The 21,966-nt window shown below is 48.1% G+C and overlaps 1 protein-coding gene across 5 annotated transcripts in view; it reads left to right on the top strand.

Annotated features, from left to right (window-relative positions):
• Positions 1 to 21,966, top strand: part of NOC2L (NOC2 like nucleolar associated transcriptional repressor) — a 129,281-nt gene that overhangs the window by 76,397 nt on the left and 30,918 nt on the right. For all 5 annotated transcript variants that reach the window (XM_083752567.1, XM_083752569.1, XM_083752565.1 and 2 more), the window contains 6 exons: positions 999 to 1,077; positions 3,316 to 3,426; positions 4,156 to 4,269; positions 5,909 to 6,097; positions 11,317 to 11,456; positions 19,502 to 19,613. In XM_083752567.1, the coding sequence (XP_083608693.1) occupies positions 999 to 1,077; positions 3,316 to 3,426; positions 4,156 to 4,269; positions 5,909 to 6,097; positions 11,317 to 11,456; positions 19,502 to 19,613 (745 nt within the window). The remainder of the gene's footprint in view (positions 1 to 998; positions 1,078 to 3,315; positions 3,427 to 4,155; positions 4,270 to 5,908; positions 6,098 to 11,316; positions 11,457 to 19,501; positions 19,614 to 21,966) is intronic.

Here is a 21,966-nt window from a genome sequence, read left to right as displayed (position 1 = left end):
CATGGATTCGCTGGATGGTGTTGAGCAAGTTATTCACGCCCTCTCTGCCTCTGCTCCCTTACTATAAAATAGGTGTGGCATCTCCCTGTCTCCAAGGCCTGTAGTGAAATCGAGGTAACAACTGAAGTTTACCACGACAGCATGCTATAGATGGCATATTTTATCTGCACAGTTGTGTGCATAGTCTGTACTGCTATTTTATTTTTATTATTTTAGGATTCCTTCCAGGAAAAGCCAAATTCTCAAGACTTTAGCTAAACTTTGCAGATTTAGCACATTTTATGCTAAATTTCAGTGGCCATTGTCCAGACACTTTGAAGCCAACCTTCCTAGCGACGAGGGCTAGAAGCTTGTTTTCAAATGAAACTATGGGAGGGGCAGATGGAAGGTTGTGGTTCTCAAGATACTGATTTCTGCACCTAATTCTGCAAGGTGGTCAATTAAGTTTTACTCAAGTAGAATGAGCACCGTTAAGTGAGGTCCGTTAATTTCAATAGGTCTCTTCTGAGTTGAATAACACCCTCTGTGTCCCAGGTCCATGATGGACTCACCTCCGCATATAAACACACGGGAAGGCTGCCACCAATTTTCATCTTGCGCTGCTATGCCTAAAGTACGTTTCTGAGTACATTTCAAAGTGTTGGTGCTGACCTTTAAAGCCCTAAATGGCCTCGGTTCAGTATACCTGAAGGAGCGTCTCCACCCCCTTTGTTCTGCTTGGACACTGAGGTCCAGTGCTGAGGGCCTTCTCGGTAGTGGCACGCGCCCTGTGGAATGCGCTCCCACTAGATGCCAAAGAGAAAAACAACTACCAGACTTATAGAAGACATATGAAGGCAGCCCTGTTTAGGGACGCTTTTAATGTTTAACTAACTATTGTATTTTAATATTCTGTTGGAAGCCACCCAGAGTGGCTGGGGAAACCCAGCTGGATGGGCGGGGTATAAATTATTATTATTCATTATTATAACACACAATATATTTCTTTTGTTCTTTAGGATGGTCCTTCCCTCTTCCAGTCCGCTTTGGGGAAAGCTTCGCTTAGACATCAAAACTCACCTTGGCTGTACCATCCAGGTAAAAGGTGGGGAGAGTTGATGGACTTGTTTAAAAAACTGCATCTGTCACTCCTCATCCCTGTGACAGTGCCTTATATGGAGTCAGACCACTGATGCCATCTAGCTTAGTATTGTTTGCATTGATTGATAGCAGCTCTGTCCAGGGTGGCAGACAGGGGACATTCCCAACCCTAGCTGGAGATGTCGGGGATTGAACCTAGGATCTTCTGCATTCAAAGCAGATGATGTACTGCTGCGATATGGCCCTGCCCTTAAGAGATAGTGATGTACGAAGCCGCTTTACACTGAGCCCATTGCACAATCATGCTTTGTTGGCTGGCAGCAGCTCTGCAGGGTTGCATATAGGGAGTGTCTCCCAGCCGCACCTGCAGATGTTGGGGATTGAACCTGGGGTCTCTTGTGTGCAAAGCAGATACTCCACGACTGAGTGATGCCTTTCCACTAGTTACAGCTGGTAGCAGGCTCTGAGTTCTGTCCCAGGGCAGTTGTGTCTGTTGTGACCAATGGGCAGAGGATGGAGTGAGCTCTGGAACAGATATGATGATGGTGATGATGATGATGATTTATTTGTACCCCGCCTATCTGGCTGGGTTTCCCCAGCCACTCTGGGCGGCTTCCAACGAAGATTAAAAATACATTAAAATGTCGCACATTAAAAACTTCCCTGAACAGGGCTGCCTTCAGATGTCTTCTAAATGTCAGGTACCGTATTTTTCGTCCCATAGGACGCACCGGCCCATAGGATGCACCTAGTTTTTTGGGGGGGAAATAAAGGAATTTCCCCCCCTTTATTTCCCTCCCAAAACCAGGTCAGGGAACAGCGGGATGGCGGCGCTGCACCTCCCCGCTGTCCCCCGAGCTTGTGGGGCTGCCCGATGTCTGCCCGAAGCGCAGGGTGCTCTGCTTCAGCGCTCCCCGCACTCTGTGCAGCAGGCTGCTATCCGCAGCCTAGGGAGCCCTGTGGGAACTCCCGTGGGCTCCCCAGGCTGCGGATAGCTTCCCGAAGCACGGGGCGCTCTGGGCAAGCAGGCTGCTATCCGCAGGCTGCTATCGGTGCGCACCGACCCCTCTCGCTCTCCAAGCTTCAGCGAAAGCCTGCATTCGCCCCATAGGATGCACCCAGATTTCCCCTTCATTTTTGGAGGGGGAAAAGTGCGTCCTATAGGGCGAAAAATACGGTAGTTGTTTATCTCTTAGACATCTGATGGGAGGGCATTTCACAGGGCGGGCGCCACTATCAAGAAGGCCCTCTGCCTGGTTCCCTGTAGCTTTGCTTCTCACAATGAGGGACCCGCCAGAAGGCCCTCGGTACTGGACCTCAGCGTCTGGGCAGAACGATGGGGGTGGAGACACTTCTTCAGGTATACTGGGCCGAGGCTGTTTAGGGCTTTAAAGGTCAACATCAACACTTTGAAATGTGCTTGGAAACATACTGGGAGCCAATGTAGGTCTTTCAAGACAGGTGTTATATGGTCTCAGTGGCTGCCCCCAGTCACCAGTCTAGCTGCTTCATTCTGGATTAGTTGTCGTTTCTGGGCCACCTTCAAAGGTAGCCCCACGTAGAGCGCATTGCAGTAGTCCAAGCGGGAGATAACTAGAGCATGCACCACTCTGGTGAGACAGTCTGCGGGCAGATAGGGTCACAGCCTGCGTACCAGGGGGAGCTGGTGGACAGCTGCCCTGGATACAGAATTGACCTGTGCCTCCATGGACAGCTGTGAGTCCAAAATGGCTCCCAGGCTGCGCACCTGGTCCTTCAGGGGCACAGTTACCCCATTCAGGACCATGGAGTCCTCCACGCTAGCCTGTCCCCTGTCCCCCAAGAACAGTACTTCTGTCTTGTCAGGATTCAACCTCAATCCATTAGCCGCCATCCATCCTCCAACCGCCTCCAGACACTCATACAGGACCTTCACTGGTTCTGATTTGAAGGAGAGGTAGAGCTATAAACTACAGTTGTTGCCTCCAGAGGAAAGCAAATCAGGCCTGCAATTGTGGTTTGGCTGCTTTACTCTTGGAAGTTCAAACCATGGTTTGGGGTGGGTGGGTGGGGGTTCTCAATTGCAGTTAGTGAAATCCAATGCCTGGCTTGGTCTCTCGGTTGAACATTGTGGAAGGAGGGGCACTTGTGTGCCTCTGACCAGCTTAAGAGAGAGATGTACAATTTGGTGAGATTGCAGCTTGTGAGCCTCACCCGGGTTTTAATGCTTCCCGCACATTCTGCCCATTTCTGCAGCTCCTCTCATGTTTGACAGAAGCCTCTGTGGGAGCGGCTGTCCTCCAGCACGTCAGCTCCATTGTGCCTTATTTCTTGACTTTTCCAAAACAAACTCGGATGCTGCTCAAGGTGAGTTCGGCAGCTGGTGCTTTATCTATTTATCTAGTTTTAATGCCGCTCTTCAGCCAAAAAAGCAGAATAAATACTCCCATAGCGGCTTACAAATGTCAGTGATAAGTGATAAGACAGTGCCTTCTAATCTAAAAAGACATGGCACAAAAGGAAAGGTGATTGGGAGGGAGGAGGAATTAAGTAAACCCAGGCAGAATTTCTTAATTCAGAGGCAGCCTTTGGATGTTGTTGAACTAACAACTCCAGCCATTCTGGCCAGTGGTCAGGGATGATGGGAGTTGTAGTCCAGAAACTCCTGGAGGGCACCACATTGGCAACTTTGACCTTAAGTTCTTTAGAAGAGGAAGAAATACCCTCTGAAAATATCATTAGAAGAGGCACTCACTCCTGTGTGAGAGAGGAGATGGTAGTGTTCCTCAGAAGCTGCTTACCAACTATTGTTTTGTAAGAAAATAAACATAATGAGTCAGTAATTAGATTAAAAATGTGCCCCCAGTTATCAGAATATTATCAGTTGATACACACCTACAACTGATTGACTAAATGTGGCAGCCCTATTTATATTAATATTCATTGTTGTTTGCTCTCCCTTCACCCTAAGCTTCCAGGACAGGTTGTATGGATAACAGAGGTGGTCTGTGTTTTGAGATTGGGTGGAAGCTAGTGGACTGGGAACCTGTCTGCTGGTTTCTGTGTGCATTTCTTAATTATTTTCTTTATTTCCAGCAAGCTACCCGTCTCTGGAGCACAGGTGAGGAAACCGTCAGGGTGCTGGCTTTCCTGGTGCTCAACAAAATCTGCCGGCATAAAAAAGATGTCTACTTGAACCCAGTTCTCAAGGTAAGGTGGTGGAGAAAAGCCACCTCAACTGCCATACTATTGATGGGAAGGCATTGGTCCCCTATTGTCTACTATGAGTCAAAAGGCTCAGGATCATGACGGGGGAACCTGCAGCCCTGAAGATGATTATGGATTCCCACCAGCCCCAAACAGCATGGTTAGTGCGCAGGAATGATGGGAGTTGTAGTCCAGTGATACCTGGAGGACCACAGGTGTCATGGCCCCAGAAGCTGGCCCCTCTTACTCCCCTAAAGAAGACATGGATGAGGAGGAAATACACACTGCTGCACGCCATGGGCGTAGCCGGGGAGGTGCAACTACCCCCCCAAATATCAAGTAAATAAATAAAAATGCTTAACTACTTGACCGATTGCATCACGGGTAACCTGGTTCTGCTCTCCCTATATAAAGTCTCTCCCCACCACCACCCTAATCCTGGCTATGCCTATGCTCCACACCCCTTCATGCCCCTGTCGTGGCCTGAGGATAGAGCACTCCCGCCTTCCTCAAACTCCAATGAGCGTTCCCCATAACACCCCAGTCCGTTCTGTACCATAGAAGTCAGTGCCTGCAGAATCAGATTTTTAAGCCAGCTTCAGAGTTCACAAGGAGGTTGGTCCAGCAGTAGTACAGTAATACCTCCATGAACGTCCGCCTTGTCTAGCGTCCATTCTGGCAACCGGAATGGGTTACTTCCAGATTTGCCGTTTGCGCACGCGCAGAAGCGCTAAATCGTGCTTCATGCATGTGCAGAAGCGCAAACTGCTCTGTGCGCATGCACAGACGTCACACTTTGCCCTGCGTCCTTTTCAGCTAGCCGCTGGGGCCCTGGAACAGATCCCGGCCGCAAAACAAGGTATGACTGTAGAGGCCTTGCTGCCATACACTCAGGGCCTTGGCTGAAACAATGTCTTTCCATAGCTCAGTCACCAGGGCCTACTGGGAGCTGTCCTTGGTCCTGAACTGCCTTGATTCCTCTTTCCTACACTGCCCTGGACTTCCTTTTTGCCTGCTCAGACTTGCCCTTCTTAATCTGTTTACTGCCTTCACTTACTTGGATAGCACCAAGCCCTGCTAGAACAGGATATATATGAATGAATGAATGTTTTTGATGGTCAGAGGCCTACAAAGTAGAGCAGGATAAAAGCTCCCACCTGCCCCTCCTTTAGACCTGATGGCAGCTTCAAACAGTGGGCACAGTCAGATATGGGCCTCCATATACTTTGCTGCTGCTTTTTAATACCATGGCAAGTCTGCCTTCCGGGGTACCTATCGAAGCCCAGCAGTGTAAAAAAGAAAGAAAAGAAAACTATTATTTTCCAAGAAGCCTTCTAAGTAGAGGATCTTTTTTTTTTATCTCAGTCGGTAACCGTATTGGATTTGAAATTCTTTTTCTACATTTAAGTTTAAGGCGCATGCATTTTTAGGGACTACTGTTGATTTGAATTATCTTTTGAATGGTTTTTAATGCTTGTTTTTAACGGCCTTTTATTGAATGGCTTTAATGTATTCTTGCCAGACGCTCAGAGGTTTTATATTACAGTCAAGTGGCCTATATACATTTTGTTAAAATTAAATAAACTTTGTTCTGGTTTCCTCCAACCCCCTCCCCCCGCAAACTCCACCTTTTTCTTTATAGCAAATGTATATTTCCTACGTGAAGAACTCCAGGTTCACCTCCCCCAATGTCCTCCCTATGATCAACTTCATGCAACGGACTTTGACGGAGATGTACTCCCTCGACACCTCCGTCTCCTACCAGCATGCCTTCGTCTACATCCGCCAGCTGGCCATCCATTTGCGCAGTGCCATGGCCATGAAGAAGAAGGCAAGTTACAATGCTGCTTTCCAAATCTCTGGTGTGACCGCATTTGGAATACTGTGCACCGTTCTGGTCGCGTCAGCTCAAAAAGGGTATCGTAGAGCTTTGAAAAGGTTCAGGAAAGGGCAACCAGAATGATCCAGGGGAGAGGTTTTCAACCTTTTTGACCAACTTCTGCGGCACCCCTGTGGGGCTCAGGAGCCCAGTTATGTCGCCCCTTGCCTGCAGAGCTGGCAGCCTCTCACTCCTCCCTTGTGGAGTGTTCACTCAGCCTCCTCTTCCCTCTCCTTGGGAATCCTCCGGGCAGCTGCTGATGCCATCCTTGGTCTCTGAGCTGCCCCCCTTGCCCCAAAGAGAGGTGCCTCTTCAGGCTGCCCCTCAGGGGCCTGGGACTTGCCTGTCCATTCCCAACAGCAAGGGCTGGCTGGGCTCCCTCGCCTGCTTGCTTGCTTACTCTGAGGCCGCCTCAGCTCCTGGCAACCAGCACCCCCTGGCCAGCCCCAGAGGCAACATTTGCCCAGGGAGTTTGTAGCCAAGGCTGCTTCAACCAACAGCTGTGCAAGCCTTTGGGAGGCAGAGACGTGAGAGGGCATCAGAGGAGGGAGGGAAAGAGAGACAGAGGCCAGTGTTGCCCGTGGCACCCCTGACCATAATTCAGGGCATGCCAGGGCGCCACAGGAATTGAGCCACTTTCTGTGAGGAAAATTGCAGCATTTGGGGCTTTTGAGAAAACACAAGTAAGAGGTGACATGGTAAGTGAAGAGGGAGACGTTTTTCTTCCTGTCTCATAGCACTAGGTGAGATATCTTTGTTCAGTTCTGTGTGGACTCACACACCAGTCCACTGGTCAAGCTGCAGAGAGAGCATGGGAGGGTCGCTTTCCCTAACTTCCTGTCCCAGCACTTCCTGTTTCCTGTCTAGGTCCTGAATCTCCCCATTTAGTTCCATTGCTCAAGATACACCTGGTGTATAACTTATCGACTGTCTACACTTATCGACTGTCTCCATACCTTTAAAGCACTTTCTTACCCGCAAGGAATTCTGGGCACTGTAGTTTCACCTAGCAGGAATTGCTGAGTTGCAGTTCCCCTTAACAAACTACAGTGCCCATATTTCTTTCAGAAAAAAGGATGTGCCTCAAATGTGCTTTAAAGTTACCGTGTGTACACAGCCTTAGAGAGGTGCTGATATTTTTTGTTTATCCGTCTCTTGGTCTTTATTGAGGGGGTGGTGGAATAAAAAGAGATATCCCTCACAACAACAGCCTGGCTTTATCAGCTGTCTTCTGATCTGGCGTGTCTTCTGTTGATATATGAAATCTGCATTTCATCGCATTAACTGAAAGCCCCACCAAGTAGCAAAGAAGATTATAGAGTCTCCCCACTTTGTCCTCCCCCCCAAAAAAAACCCCATCTTCTTTTTGGCAACCTGTCATTTGCCCCCATTTTTGTATCTGTTGTCCTCCTAGACTCCCATTAGAGCTGTGTGTCTCCTGTTCTCCCCCCGCCACTCAGCCACCAGAGGAAAAGTAAGATAGGGCGGGAGAGAGCAGGTAATCCCCCCCCCATCCCTTTCCATCCCCAGATTGGGGTCTCATCCAGTCTGACGTGGACTTAATGCAAGGCAAATTGCTAATCCCCTCTTTATTGGTGTTTTAAAGTAAACAATACCGACACAGATTAGTGGGTTGATTTACACCCCTGGTGCTTGCAGGGGTTGGTTACCATGTTAAGCCTTCTCTCTCCCCCCCTTCCCAAAAGATGCTCAGACATGGCAGATAAGCTGAGGAGATATAACCAAAGTCTAGGACCTTAATTGGATCTGTTTGGCTTCTCAGACCCTCAGCCGTGAGCCAGACAGGACCCAAATCCAGTTAGTTCCACTGTGGGAGAGGCAGTTCAGAGCGAGGGAGATTAAATTTCTGTCGGTCCCGAGTTATTGTTACTGCCCATCTTGATAATGCATCCATTTTACAATTCAAGTGGCAAATAGGTAAATGATGGGGAAAGACAGAAGCATAGGCAGCTACCTTTATCCTGAGTCGGGCCACCAGTCCTTGCAGCTCAGTATTGAGATTCCTGCATGCAGGGGGTTGGACTAGATAACCCTTGGGATCCCTTCCAACTCTCTGGTTCCATAATTGGCAACAGAGTTTCAGGATATCAGGCAGTAGTCTCTCCCAGCCGTACCTGGAGATGCTAAGGATTGAACCTGGGACCTTCTGCATAAGAAGCAGGTGCTCGTGTCACTAAGCTGCATTCCTTCCCTTAAGACAGGCATCCCCAAACTTTGCCCTTGAGATCTTTTCAGACTAGAATTCCCTTCATCCCTGACCACTGGTCCTGTCAGCTAGGGATGATGGGAGTTGTGGTCCCAAAACATCTGGAGGGCCGAGTTTGGGGGTGCCTGCCTGCCTTAAGGCATAGGGAGCTTTCTTAGGCTGAGTTAGATCATTAGGTTCCTCTAGCTCTCAGTATGGGCTACGCCAGTGTTTCTCAGTTAAGTCTCCAACTTTCATCATCCCTAACCACTGGTCCTGCCAGCTAGGGATGATGGGAGTTGTAGTCCAACAACAGCTGGAGACCTAACTTTGAGTAACACTGGTCTACTCTGACTGACTGAGGCTCTATTGGGTCTCAGGCAGAAGTCTCTCCCAGCCGTACTTAGAGATGACATTCAAGAGGGAACCTGGGATTTTTGCATGCAAAATGGATGCTCTGAACATGAACTATGGCCTTTCCCCCCATGCAAAAGTAACAGGGGTTTTTTTTGCGCTTGTGCAGCCTATTTTGAGTGTTCGTAGCCTTTCTTGCAATATTACGATCTTACGGTGACAACCACATTATATTTTTATTTTATTTGCTTAGGTTTAGTCAATATATCCCTCTTTAAAAACCAAAAACCACAAAGCAATTTACAGCTAAAGTAAGAAAACAAGAAAATGAAAATCACGTAAACATTGTTAAAACGGATTTTAACAGTACAATATTTATTTACTTATTTGTTTTTTACATTTGTATCCCACCTTCCCTCAAAGGAGCTCAAGGTGGTGTTTTGCTTGACAATAAAAGAAGCAAATAAAATACAGCACAGCTGAATGATAAACATGCAGAAATTGAATACAATAACACAGATCTTAAAACAGTATTAAAGTGTGAAAACCCAGCAGGAATTAAAAACTGTCGAGAGATAATAAATAGACCAATTTGGGAAGGTGTGGGAGGAAAGAAAAAGTTTTCTATGAATGCCAGAAACATAACAAAAGTTTTTGGTGTGCTTCAAGTCTAAATGAATGTGAATGTAAGATATGAACTTTTTGACAGAGGAGCTGTTTGGCAGTCGGGTGGAAAGCAGTGGACTCTTTCAATGAAAGTTCTAAGCAGAAGTTCGGTGGCTGTCTCTCAGGGATTCTTTCGCTGTGATCCCTGCATTGCAGTTCCAGTTCTAGAAGTCTAACAATTGAATAACCAAACAAAGGAGGTCTTGCAAAGAGAAATGGGAATGCAAAACCTACCCCCCCCGCCCCCCAGCTTTTGCACACACCTGCAGTCACATCTTGCCTCCATTAATCCCATATCTTTAAAGCGGTATTATACCACTTTAAAGAGCCTCCTTCTGCAGTGTTGGATGGCAGGTTGAGAGGAGTTCCCTACCAGGACAGACTTTGCTCATGTGCTCGAGAGATCGATTCCATAAAACATATTTTGTTGCTCTGTGCAAAATATGAGCAAGCCAGGGCTGAACTGATACTACCCTTGCTGGTACCTTTCCCGGGAAAATCAGAGGCTCACTATGTCAGATTCCTATTGGAAGACTGGACAAATGCTAGAACATTAGCAGTGGCAAAGTTTTTATCGGTGGTTGCAAGAACCAGTGGTCCCTATATTCTGAACAAAATGCTTGTTTAACCTGGAGGTAGGCTGTATGAATTGTGTATTGCTTTGTAACGATTTGTTGGGTCTCTGGACCGTAATAAAGATTGTTGTTGTTAAAGAGCCATGGCTTCCCCAAAGAATTTTGGGGCCTGTAGTTTAACAATGCTGAGAGTTTTGAAGAGACTTCTGTTACCCCTCACAGAACTACAATTCCCTGAGTTCCCCGGGAAGAGGGATTGACTGTTAAATCACTCTGGGAAGTGTGGCAATGTGAGAGGCATAGGCTGCTTTAAAATATGTTTAGGGGACTCCTCTCCAATCTGGTCAATTTTAAAAAAGAAAAAGTTATCGGTGGAGGAACCAGCACCCCCAAGTGGCAGAAAAAGTGAGATGGTTCAGGCAGAGTTTAAAAATGCCTAGGATTTTTAATTTTTTTCTTCCAGTGGTGCTGCTTTAATCAGTCACAAAAATGGCAATGGGTGCCAGGCTCCATAGTCAAGCCTAAGGCAGATGTGAGGATGCCCAGTAGTCAGGGATTATGTTATAATTCAGTGACATCTGGAGGGCCACAGGTTCCCCATCTGAAGGTTCATGGGAGCTAGGAGCACCATGCAGGAAGAGGTTCCATGCTGTGTCTCTGCATGAGTGCCTGCACTGGCTCTCATTAAGACTGGTTAAAATGGGGAAGTGGAAACTGCCCCTCCAGATGTTGTTGGACTCCCAGCTCCCATCAAATCATTGACTTAAGGCAGTGTTTCTCAAACTTCAGCTGATGTTGGACTACAACTCCCATCATCCCTAGCTAGCAGGACCAGTGGTCAGGGATACCGCAAGTTGTAGTCTAAGAGCAGCTGGAGACCCAAGTTTGGGAAACACTGAGTAAGGTATTGGGAGCAAGAAGAGGAGATGATAAGAAGTGACAATTGTGTTTTTTTAACTTTGTAAACAGCTTTGAGGGCCTGATGGTCAGAAAGCAGGATGTGCAATTCATATTTGCATTGATTCTGCATTGCGTTTGAAATTGTTACATTGCGGCCTGCAAAAGGCATTTTGCCCCTCCCGCCAAGTTCTGCTGTTTTAGTGACGTTATAGTTGCTTCCAGGTTCGGTGCCGTGCTGTTGGGTGCTCGTCAATCGGGAGTTGCCTCTATATCTATTGTATATGTATTTCTATCATCCCACGAATTCAGTATGTTTTTATAGGAATGTGATTTGTAAATGCAGTTAAATGGTAAATAAATAAATAATATGAATAAGATCCTTCTCCCCCCCCTTCAAATTGTATAAATTATGTTTCTTCAGTGCCCTCTGTTAGAAGATCTCTCTATTTACCTCTTTCCTCACCCTTCAGGAAAACTACCAGTCTGTTTACAACTGGCAGTATGTCCATTGCCTGTACTTCTGGTGTCGCGTCCTGAGCACCATCCACCCGAACAACATCATGGAGCCTTTGATCTACCCGTTGACCCAAGTCATCATAGGCTGCATTAAGTAAGTCTTTTGTTTCCTCTGTGTCAGGTTTGCCTTTCGAAACCTATGTGTTCATCTCCCACCTTTCCTTCGAGGTGCTCAAGCTGGCGAAGAAAGTTCTCTCTTATGTCTTCTGTTTTATCCTGTCCCCTGTTTCCACTTTATTCTCACAGCAACCTTGTGAGGTAGGTCAGGCTATGAGTCGCACTCAGTGAGCTTTCTGGTCTAATGGGGAAATTAAATCCTGGTCTCTTAGGTCCTAGTCTGACGCTCTAAGTGCTATGCTTTACTGGGTCTCAAAACATACAAGTCCACTCTCAAAATATATTAATTTAGGAAAACGGGTGGAGGAATGGCGATGGGACCCCCAGTCCCTTGGATTCAGGGACAGCACCTGTGGTGGTCATGGCATCTGCTTCAGTGGGCCCTCGGACCCAGGCTCCTCCATCTGGGTCAATTAGCTGAGAACCAGGAACTGGTCAACTCACCTGCCGCTGGCACTCTAGTCTCTGTCTCAGTTGGGCTCCCTCCTTTCCCAACTCCCAAGGCAATGACATCTCCTGGTTGACCTGCTCATGGACATTGGTCTGCCATCTGGGCTTCGTTTGGAGTTTTGAGAAAGTGACCTAGGTGCCTGTCATGAAATGTCTGCCGGGAGGTGGGTGGCATGTTGCAAAATGGCCACAAGGTTGAAAGAAGGGGGTGGGGTGGGAGGAAGACAGGACCAACAAAAATAGGGTAGGCAATCCCAATCCCACACAGCTGCCCTATCGGGGAGGGGGGGGGGAGAAATCTCCATCAGCCACTCACTGAGGCCACATCTGCACTATGAATTTAAAGCAGTTATTCCACTTTCAAGAGTCACAGTTTCCTCGAAAAAATCCTGAGAAGTGTAGTTTGTTAAGGGTGCCCAGAGGCATTAGGAGACCCCCTATTCCCCTCCCAGGGATACAATTTCCAGAGTGGTTTAGCAATCCCTTTTCCCTGGAATTCTTGCTCTGTGAGAGGGAAAAGGAGTCTCCTAACAGCTCTTGGCTCCTTTAACAGATCATTGTTCCCCGAATGCTTTGGAAGAAGTGATGAGTGTTTAAAGTGGTATCATATGGTTTTCAGCCCATATAAAAGGGTAAAAAGGAAGCTCTTTGCACCTGCAACGAAAAAGAGGGCAGGCGTCCAATCCTGGCACCCGGTGAAATGTGGGCATGTTTAAGGGGGCATGTTCAGTGTTGGAGAGGCTGAGCCCTTGCTGAAAGTTTGAGGGTTAATTTACTGAGGCTTTTTGTTGGGCATTATAGGACATACCAGCGGGCACACTGGTGCCCATGGGCACCATGTTGGCAGCTCTCCCTGGGTTAGAACATCATAAACCAGCACAAGCGCAAAGTAACCAGAATGAGTGATGGCCCCTGAAAAGGAGCCGCTTGAGATTTGTTGATGCTCTTGACATATTTCTGCAAACCTATACCTGTATGAAGAACCCTGAATGTTTTTGTTATTTGAAACACACACGTAACACACTCAGGCCCACACCAGCTGATTCCGTGCTTTGGGACCACACTTGGAGGCTAATGGGTGTGCAGTAAATTTTCTAAAACTCCAGCAATCTCCAGAAATCCTGTTAATGCCGTGTCCAGATTGCACGGTTGGGTGTTTTTTTTTTTTTTAAAAAAACCTACGTTGCTTGCGTTTCCAGGCTCCTCTGAGTGTTGATGAAGATAAACAGGTTTAAACGATTTCCAGAGCTCGCCTCTCCCCCCCTTCTCTCTCTCTTCCCTCACCCCCCAAGATGTCTTTCCGTCACTTAAGCGGGGCTTTTAATTGTCCTGCGGACGAGCTGAGGCAGTTTTCCACCTGTCTAAGCAGATAAATCAGCTGTCTCTGAGGCCTCTTGGAAAGGTGAGCTCAGCAGGTCCCTGGGAGGAGAGGAGCGGAATTTTGCTGGTGACTGTCACATAAGAGGACGGCTCTTGGGATTTTGTGCAAAAGTTGTTGTTTTTTAAACAAGCCCTAAAAGCTTTGAAAATGGAGGGTGTTTGTATCTAGAGAAACCAGCTTGAATTTTTAAAAGTTCGCACAAATGTTAGAAATCAGGTATGCTGTTTTTTCTATATGCAGAATATGGATGGAGCATGAAGAGGTCCTTGTTCCATCCATATTCTGCATCTAGAGTAACCCATGCAGATCGATTGTTTGCATTTGTACAAACTTCTCAAAATTCAAACTGGTCTCCTATGAATGTATAAAAGGGCTGTACCTCAGTCAGTTAGAGAATTTGTCTTGCATGCAGAAGACTCCAGCTTCAGTCTCTGGCATCTCCAGGTGGAATTGAGAGAGAGCCCTGTCTGAATCCCTGGGAAGAGCCACTGCCAGTCAGTGTAGACAGTACTGAGCTGGGTGGACCAGTGCTTTGACTCATCAAGCTTTTCCCTTAAGACATATGAATGGAGGAAGCTGCCTTATATTGAGCCCATCTCAATAGACATTGGTCCATCAATCTTGGTATTGTTTACCATGAGTTTTCAGCTGAAAACAGCCTTCCAGTGCAGTTCTGGAAATTTGGTTCATCACCTGTCACACGTGAGGGTAACCTTTGGCCCTACAGATGTTTTTGAACTGCACCTCCCATCAGTCCTGGCCATCGACCATGAAAAAACAATACAGTCGTACCTTGGTTGACAGATGCCTTGTGACTCGAACGTTTTGGCTCCCAAACTCTGCAAACCCAGAAGTGAGTGTTCCAGTTTGCGAACATTCTTTGGAACCCAAATGTCTGACACCACTTTGATTGGCTGCAGAACCTTCCTGCAGCCAATCAGAAGCTGTGCCTTAGTTTCCGAACGTTTTGGAAGACGAATGGACTTCCGGAACGGATTCCATTCGACTTCTGAGGTACCACTGTACAGTGGTACCTTGGGTTATGAACTTAATTCATTCTGGAGGTCCGTTCTTAACCTGAAACTGTTCTTAACCTGAGGTACCACTTTAGCTAATGGGACCTCCCACTGCAGCCACGCCACCACCGAGCGATTTCTGTTCTCATCCTGAAGCAAAGTTCTTAACCCGAGGTACTATTTCTGGTTTAGCAGAGTCTGTAGCCTGAAGCGCCTGTAACCTAAGGTACCACTGTATTTGATAAAGATTGATTTCTTAATGCCTTTCAATCCCTACCCGCCTCTACACCACAGTGGCTTTTCACAAGTTGTTGACTTTAAATGTGAGGAGAGTGGTGGAAAAGAAAAGAAAATGGCAACAGATTTTAGAAGGAACGCTTCTGGCTTGTTTTAATTTTAAACATCGGGTGGTTGAGAAGCGCACCGTGCTGGTTATTATTATTTTTTGCCCAGAAGGTGGCGCTTCGCCCTCGAGAAACGGAGCCACAGAAGAAACGAGAGTGGAAGCTAATGCTGTCCGCGGGAGCTCTCTTGCTTCAGGCAGGAACCAGGGCAGAATTTTAAATGTGCTTAAACAAGATAACTAGGCAGCACAGGGGTTGCCGACAGAAGCTGGAATTGACTCCTTTCGCCCACTGCCTCCGAAGCCCCCCCACCCTCTGGTGCATGGTGGAAGGGGGGGGCTCGTCGGCCTTCGTTTCCTGCGGTTTGACAGAGATTTGAGGGAAGAGTTGTGGGACAGGAATGTGGGCCTGGGGGTTCAAGAGTACTGTGTGAGGCTGCCAGAATGGATTTTGGCTGTCGCTGTGTTAAAAAAACAATGCTTTGCCAAGAGAGAGAGTGTGTGTGTGTGTGTGTGTGTGTGGAGTTAGGACTTAGAAGAATATAAGGGCGGCTGGGGGTGGGGGGGTTGTCTCTCCAAGTTAATCACATATACCCAGAACCACCCTTCTTTTCTCTTCAAATGTTCTGTTATAATGCCATCTTTTTTTCTTTTAAAATGTAATTATTTCTGAGGTGCCTCTTGCTGCAAATACTTTGCCCAAAGATGCCCACCAGGCAGGTGGTTTGAACGTGGTTCATTTGTCGTCGACACCAACCACACCTCAACCACATTCAGACATGATGCTAGGCTTGTTCACACATTACCCTGAACACAGGTATAAGCTGTCGCTACATATATAGGCGTTTGTGTGGAAGTGGGCACACTTGCCTAGCTCAGGTGCTGCCCCTGTTAATATTTTCTGCAAAGAGTTCAAGTTGGCATACACCTCCCGCCCCCCACAACGACCCTGTGAGGTAGATTTAGGCTGAGAAGCAGCGACTGGCCCAAAGCCACCAACTGAATTTCGTGGCTGAGTGGGGATTGGAACCCAGATTTCCCTAGTCCTACTCCAGCACCCTAAACACTATGCAGCGCTTGTTCTCAAATGTACACAGACAAGACACTGGTTGAACATTGTGTGTAACTTACTGCACAAGTGTTTAGTTCAACTTTTGTGTCCTCAGGTACACAACTGTACACCCCTACTGTCTTCACAGAATTCCAGAATGTTTTAATAAGCTTTTCCCCCACAAATATTAACTGCAGCTACTGCTCCTCTTGGTAAGTTTCTTGGTTGAGAGTAATGTAGGGAACTTAGTGTTGCCTACACTGGCTGGCAGCAGATAAACATTTATGCTTTGCGGGTTCTGTGTACTGTATATAGGAGATGTATCATTGCTTGGCAGATGCCAACCAGGAACACAGGAATACTTTATACTGAGCCAGACCACTGGTCTAGCTAGCTCAGTGTTGTCAACACAGACAGGCTCTCCAGGGTTTTAGACAGCAGCCATCTCCAACCCTACCTGGAAATTCATTTATTTATTTGCATTTATATCCCACCTCTTTCTCAAAGAGCTAGAAAGTGGCGTACAAGGTTCTCTCCCTCACAACCACCCTGTGAGGTAGGTTCAGCTGAGAGATTGTGACTGGCCCAAGGCCAGCCAGTGAGCTTCAGGACTGAGCGGGGATTTGAACCCTGGACTCCCAGGTCCTAGTCCAGGGGTCAGCAGACTTTTTCAGCAGGGGGGCGGTCCACTGTCCCTCAGGCCTTGTGGGGGGCCGGACTATATTTTGAAGGGGGGGAAATGAACGAATTCCTATGCCCCACAAACAACCCAGAGATGCATTTTAAATAAAAGCTCGCATTCTACCCATGTAAAAACACCAGGCAGGCCCCACAAATAACCCAAAGATGCATTTTAAATAAAAGGACACATTCTACTCATGTAAAAACACGCTGATTCCTGGACTGTCCACGGGCTAGATTTAAAAGGCGATTGGGCCGAATCCAGCCACCAGCCCTTAGTTTGCCTACCCATGTCCTAGTCCAACACTCTTAACCGCTATGCTACACTGGCTGTGTGAGTAACACTAGGCTAGCCCAGTGTTTCCCAAACTTGGGTCTCCAGCTGCTTTTGGATTACAATTCCCATCATCCCTGACCACTGGTCTTCTAGCTAGGGCTGATGTGAGTTGTAGTTCAACAACAGCTGGAGACCCAAGTTTGGAAAGCACTGGGCTAGATGGATCAATGGTTTGAGTAGAAGACAGCTTCCCATGTATTAAAAGAAGGACTGTAGCTCAGTGGAAGAGCATCTGCCTTGTAAGCAGAAGGTTCCAGGTTCAATCCCCTTCATCTCTAGATTGGGCTACAAAAGATTCCAGGCCGGAAACCCTGGAGAGCAGCTGCCAGTCAGTGTGGACAATACTGAGCTAGTCGTCCAAGTCGATAGAAGGCAGCTTCTGTGTTCCTCAGGCAACCACCTCTCTTGTACTCCAGCCTTTTCCTGTCTCGCGGCTGACCGGTCAGCTGGTCCGGCGACAAACTCTCCTGGCACATACTTCATTCCAGGCCTGTCCCTCGCCGCTGGGAAGTTTTTAAGCCGGCTGTCGCCTTGCCTCGCTCTCTGAAATTAATGGCCTTGGTTTACAGTAAATCTATACCTTTTAACAGGTTTATCCCCCAATCAATTAATTCCTGTAGAAGGCTTTCGTCATCGCTTTCGCCGGTTGCCAGGTCTCGGGGGGCGGGAAAGTAGATTTATTTCCATAATGGATCCAGTGATAATTATTTCACTATTTGGCGGGTGGGTGGGTGGGGGTGAGGGTGAAGGGGTGGTGTGTGATTTATATGGTGCGGCTGATGCAGTTTCTCGCCCTCGTTGGTTTTTACAATCTCAGCAGTCGCCGTTGCCGTTTTGTGGGGGTGGGAGTGGGGAGCAGTGTGATGTGATTTGCTTCTCAGAACAAGAGCTGTGATCGGGGAATGACTTTGAAAAGTGGGAAGGACTTGCAGAGGGTGTAGAAGCAGGAAGAAAGGTGTGAGTTCCTGTAGATCTCTCCGTTTTTTTAAGCGGAGCAGTTGTTCTGGGATGGCGTCCCTTGAACTCTGTCCCTGATTGTGCCAGGAATGGGGGAACTCTTGACCAGGCATAGGCAAACTCAGCCCTCCAGATGTTTTGGGATTACAACTCCCATCATCCCTAGCTAACAGGACCAGTGGTCAGGGATGATGGGAGTTGTAGTCCCAAAACACCTGGAGGGCCGAGTTTGCCTATGCCTGCTCTTGACATTCCAGATGTTGTTTGGCTCCCAGTTCCCATCTTCCTTGGCCATGCTAGTTGGGGTTGATGGCAGTTGTAGTCCAGTAATGCTTGGAGAGCCACAGGTTCCATCGTCCTGTTTGGAGAAGTCTTCAGATCAGTCACTCGTGCAGAGAGATTACAGGGAGGCACCTTCTCTGTTGCCTTTTCTGATGCCTGCTATGGACATTTGTATTTCAACCCATCTTCTAAAAACTTTTTTGAAATCTGCTTTGGACTTGCGTGGATTTTACTTTATAGGCTGGTGTAGTTTTTAATCAGTTTTAATATTTATAATTGTTTTTAAGCACTGCTTTTATATATGCAGTAATTTCAGCTGTTTTTATATACATAACTGCTATATATAGATATCATAATAATAAAAAGGAAATGTTGCATTTCCAGTTTAATAAAATCCAGGGCAGAAACTCGTGCAGAGACGTAACAGGGTGCCACCTTTCTGAGCAGTACCGTATTTTTTGCCCCATAGGACGCACCGGCCCATAGGACGCACCAAGTTTTTTTGGGGGGGAAATAAAGAAGAAAAATTTTATTTCCCCCCCAGGCGCTTGTGGGGCCGGCAGCGGGGAGAAGTGCTTTTCTCCCCGCCGCCCGCCTGCAGATCAGGTCTGGGGACAGCGGGAGGGCGCGCTGCGCCTCCCAGCTGTCCCCGGAGCTTGCAGGGCAGGCAGCGGGGAGAAGCGCTCTTCCCCCCGCCGCCCGCCTGCAGACCAGGTCCGGGGCTGGCAGCGGGGAGAAGCACGCGTCTTCCCGCCATCAGCCTCCAAACCACATCGGGGGGCAGCGGGATGGCGGCGGTCCGCCTCCCGCTGTCCCCGACCTTGTGGGGCTGGCGCTGCGGCTCTCCTGAAGTCTGGAGAGTGAGAGGGGTTGGTGCGCACCGACCTCTCTCGCTCTCCAGGCTTCAGCGAAAGCCTGCATTCGCCCCATAGGATGCACACACATTTCCCCTTCATTTTTGGAGGGGAAAAAGTGCGTCCTATAGGGCGAAAAATACGGTACTTCCCACTCCCAGGAGCCTCTAGTCTCCAGGTATGGGGAACTTCTGGTTCTCCTAATGCTGTTGGACCCCATCATCCCTGACTGTTGGCCATATTGCCTGGGGTTGAAGGGATGCGGGGGTCCCGACAACCTCTGGAGAGCTAAAGGCTCTCTACCCACCCTTGCTGTAAAGAAATAAAAATCAGTGGCTGAGCGCTTACTAGCTTAGTTTCTGCCTTCGTGGACTTTCAAGCCATTCTTTTAACTCCTTAGTGTTCATCCCTGGCTCAAATCAAACCGAAGAAAATGCAAACCTGCATTTTGCTTATGTTCATCCATTGTTGCTGTTCCTTTGCCTTGTGCTGCTGGTGGTGGTGGACAAATTGTGCATTAGAAGTCCTGTAGAAAAACATGTGCAGCTGTTCTGCCAACAAATCAGTTTTCAGGGTTGGCTCTCACGGCAGAAACCTCTCTAGCAGGATAGAGAGTTTTGATTCTGTGGCTGACGACCGTTCTCCCCTCTCCTCTTTCTCTCCCTGCAAGGCTGGTGCCCACAGCTCGCTTCTACCCCCTGCGCATGCACTGCGCCCGGGCCCTGACCCTGCTCTCGGAGAGCACTTGGACGTTCATTCCTGTCTTGCCCTTTATCTTGGAGGTGAGTGCTCTTTTCACCAGCGTAAATGGCGCAGTAATAAAATATAAAGCAGCTTCCTGTGTGTTCAGGACCTATTCCAGGTGGGCACATGGTGGACCACCAGCGGCTCTGCTACCAAGACAGCGTCCTCCGTGGATTTCAGTGTGCAGGCTGGTCTTTCGGACAAACTGCTCCCAAGTTGGGCTCCGCCTGCAATATCCATTTAAATCGGCATCGCACCGCTTTAAACCATTATGTCTTCCCCCAAAGGATCATGGGAACTGTAATCTTTAAACCATTATGTCTTCCCCCAAAGGATCATGGGAACTGTAATCTTTAAACCATTATGTTTTCCCCCAAAGGATCATGGGAACTGTAATCTTTAAACCATTATGTTTTCCCCCAAAGGATCATGGGAACTGTAATCTTTTAAGGGAGGTGCTGAGAGTTGTTGGGAGACCCCCGTTCCTCTCACAGAGCTGCAATTCCCTGGGAAGAGAGGGATTGACTGATAAAACCACTCAGGGAATTGAAGCTCTGCCAGGGGAATAGGAGTCTCCTAGCAACTCTCAGCACTCTTAACAAATCACAGTCCCCAGAATTCTTTGGGAGGAAGCTGTGACTGTTCAAAGTGGTGTGATACAGCTTTAAATGTATAGAACAGTCTTGTTTAGGGTTTTCTATGTTAACAGCAAAAGCTTAAACTTGGCTTGGTACCAAAGCAGCAGCCACCTGGCCTGGCGATGAAGAGTTCTGGCGGACTCCAAAGCTTGCACACTGTTTTGAAATGTTGTTGGCCTGATAAAGGTTTAGCTGTAATGTCGATTCTTACAGGTCCAGAATGGCTCCCTCTTTTAAGTTTTGTTTTGCAGTTATTTCAGTTAGTTGGGCTTGGTAACCGGACCCAAGGGTTGTGCTGAAGGCGGCTGCTATGCTGCCCCCCCACATTTGGGACAAATTTTGTGTATCCCCTAGGAATCTGCCCCCTTCCCCAAATTTGACCTGCAAGCTGCCTCTTGAGAACTGCGTTGTGTGGGGCCACATTTACACCATATATAAAAAGTGCCGTGATACCATTTTAAGCAGCCAATGCTTCCCCCAAAGAAATATGGGAGCTGTAGAACATTAAAAGGTGCTGTGAATAGTTAGGAGACCTCCCCCCAATTCCTCCCACAGAACTATAGTTCCCAGAATTCCCTGTGAATTGGTTGCTAAAACTGCACAGTGTCTGTGTGGGGGGGAGTAGAGATTCTTCCAAGAACTCTCTGCACCCTTAACAAGCTACAGTTCCCAGAATTATTTGGGGGGTGGGAAGACACTACAACTGTCGCAAGTGATATCGCAGTGATTTAAGCATGGGAATGTGGACTTGGGAGCAAATCCTACAGCGTAACTCAGCTGTGTAGCAGCCTCTGTGCAGGATCTGTTGCTTGCATTCATTATGGGCCCCCCTCCACACACTGTCCTGCTTTGCTGTCCCCCCCCCCCCCCGCGTCTGGTTATTTGTGCTCTTTGAAAGGGGAGGGTGGGAAGGAAAAGGAGAAATGGCAGACGGTGCGAAGTTTGGGGCGGGGAGGGGTGGTGGTTTGGGGAGAGGCCGTTGCCTGGGAATTAGCCAAGCCACCGTGGTTTGCTGGGAAGCGAGAACCCTCCTGTGGTTATTTTTTTATGTCGTTGCATACGTCCGTTTGTTAACCACATCCTTTCCGCCTGCAGCGGCCAGCGTAGCCCCCCCCTGCACTCTTCCTCTCCCTCTTTCTCTCTCTCTCTCTCTCTCTCTCTCCTGGACCCCTTGCGGCTTCTTGGCTGTTCCCCTCCGTGCATCTGTTTCCTTCCTCCTTCTCGCTCCCCACTTGCGCTGCTGAGCTCCCAGCCCTCAACCTCCGGTAGATAACAGGGTCCCAGCGGCGACGCCTCCTCCCTCGTGGCAAGCCACATATATCAGCCCAGCCGCCCCCGTGGTCTCAGCGTGCTTTTCCTCCTGGCTTCCGCCAGCGACCACATCCGATGGCCCTGGGCTCATGCAACAGGCAGCTCACCCACGGCGGGTGGGGACGGCACACACGGGCTGAGTGCCTGCGTTGGGGAGATTTTGGTTCATGACTTCGCCGAAGACAAGCAGCCCCTTTATAAGAAGGAAGTTTGTGTGGGAATAAGCTTCTCAAAATGTGGAACTTCCTTTCAATCTTCTGGATCCAGTATTTTTGTGAGATAGATAGAGAGATATAGATAGATATACAGTGGTACCTCAGGTTAAGTACTTAATTCGTTCCGGAGGTTCGTACTTAACCTGAAACTGTTCTTAACCTGAAGCACCACTTTAGCTAATAGGGCCTCCTGCTGCCGCTGCGCCGCCAGAGCACGATTTCTGTTC

Source organism: Podarcis gaigeae (genome assembly GCF_964106915.1).
Source record: "Podarcis gaigeae genome assembly, chromosome: 8".
In the NCBI taxonomy this organism is placed as follows: domain Eukaryota; kingdom Metazoa; phylum Chordata; class Lepidosauria; order Squamata; family Lacertidae; genus Podarcis; species Podarcis gaigeae.
Note: the sequence above shows the minus strand (reverse complement) of the source record. Positions and strands in the feature narration are given on the sequence as shown.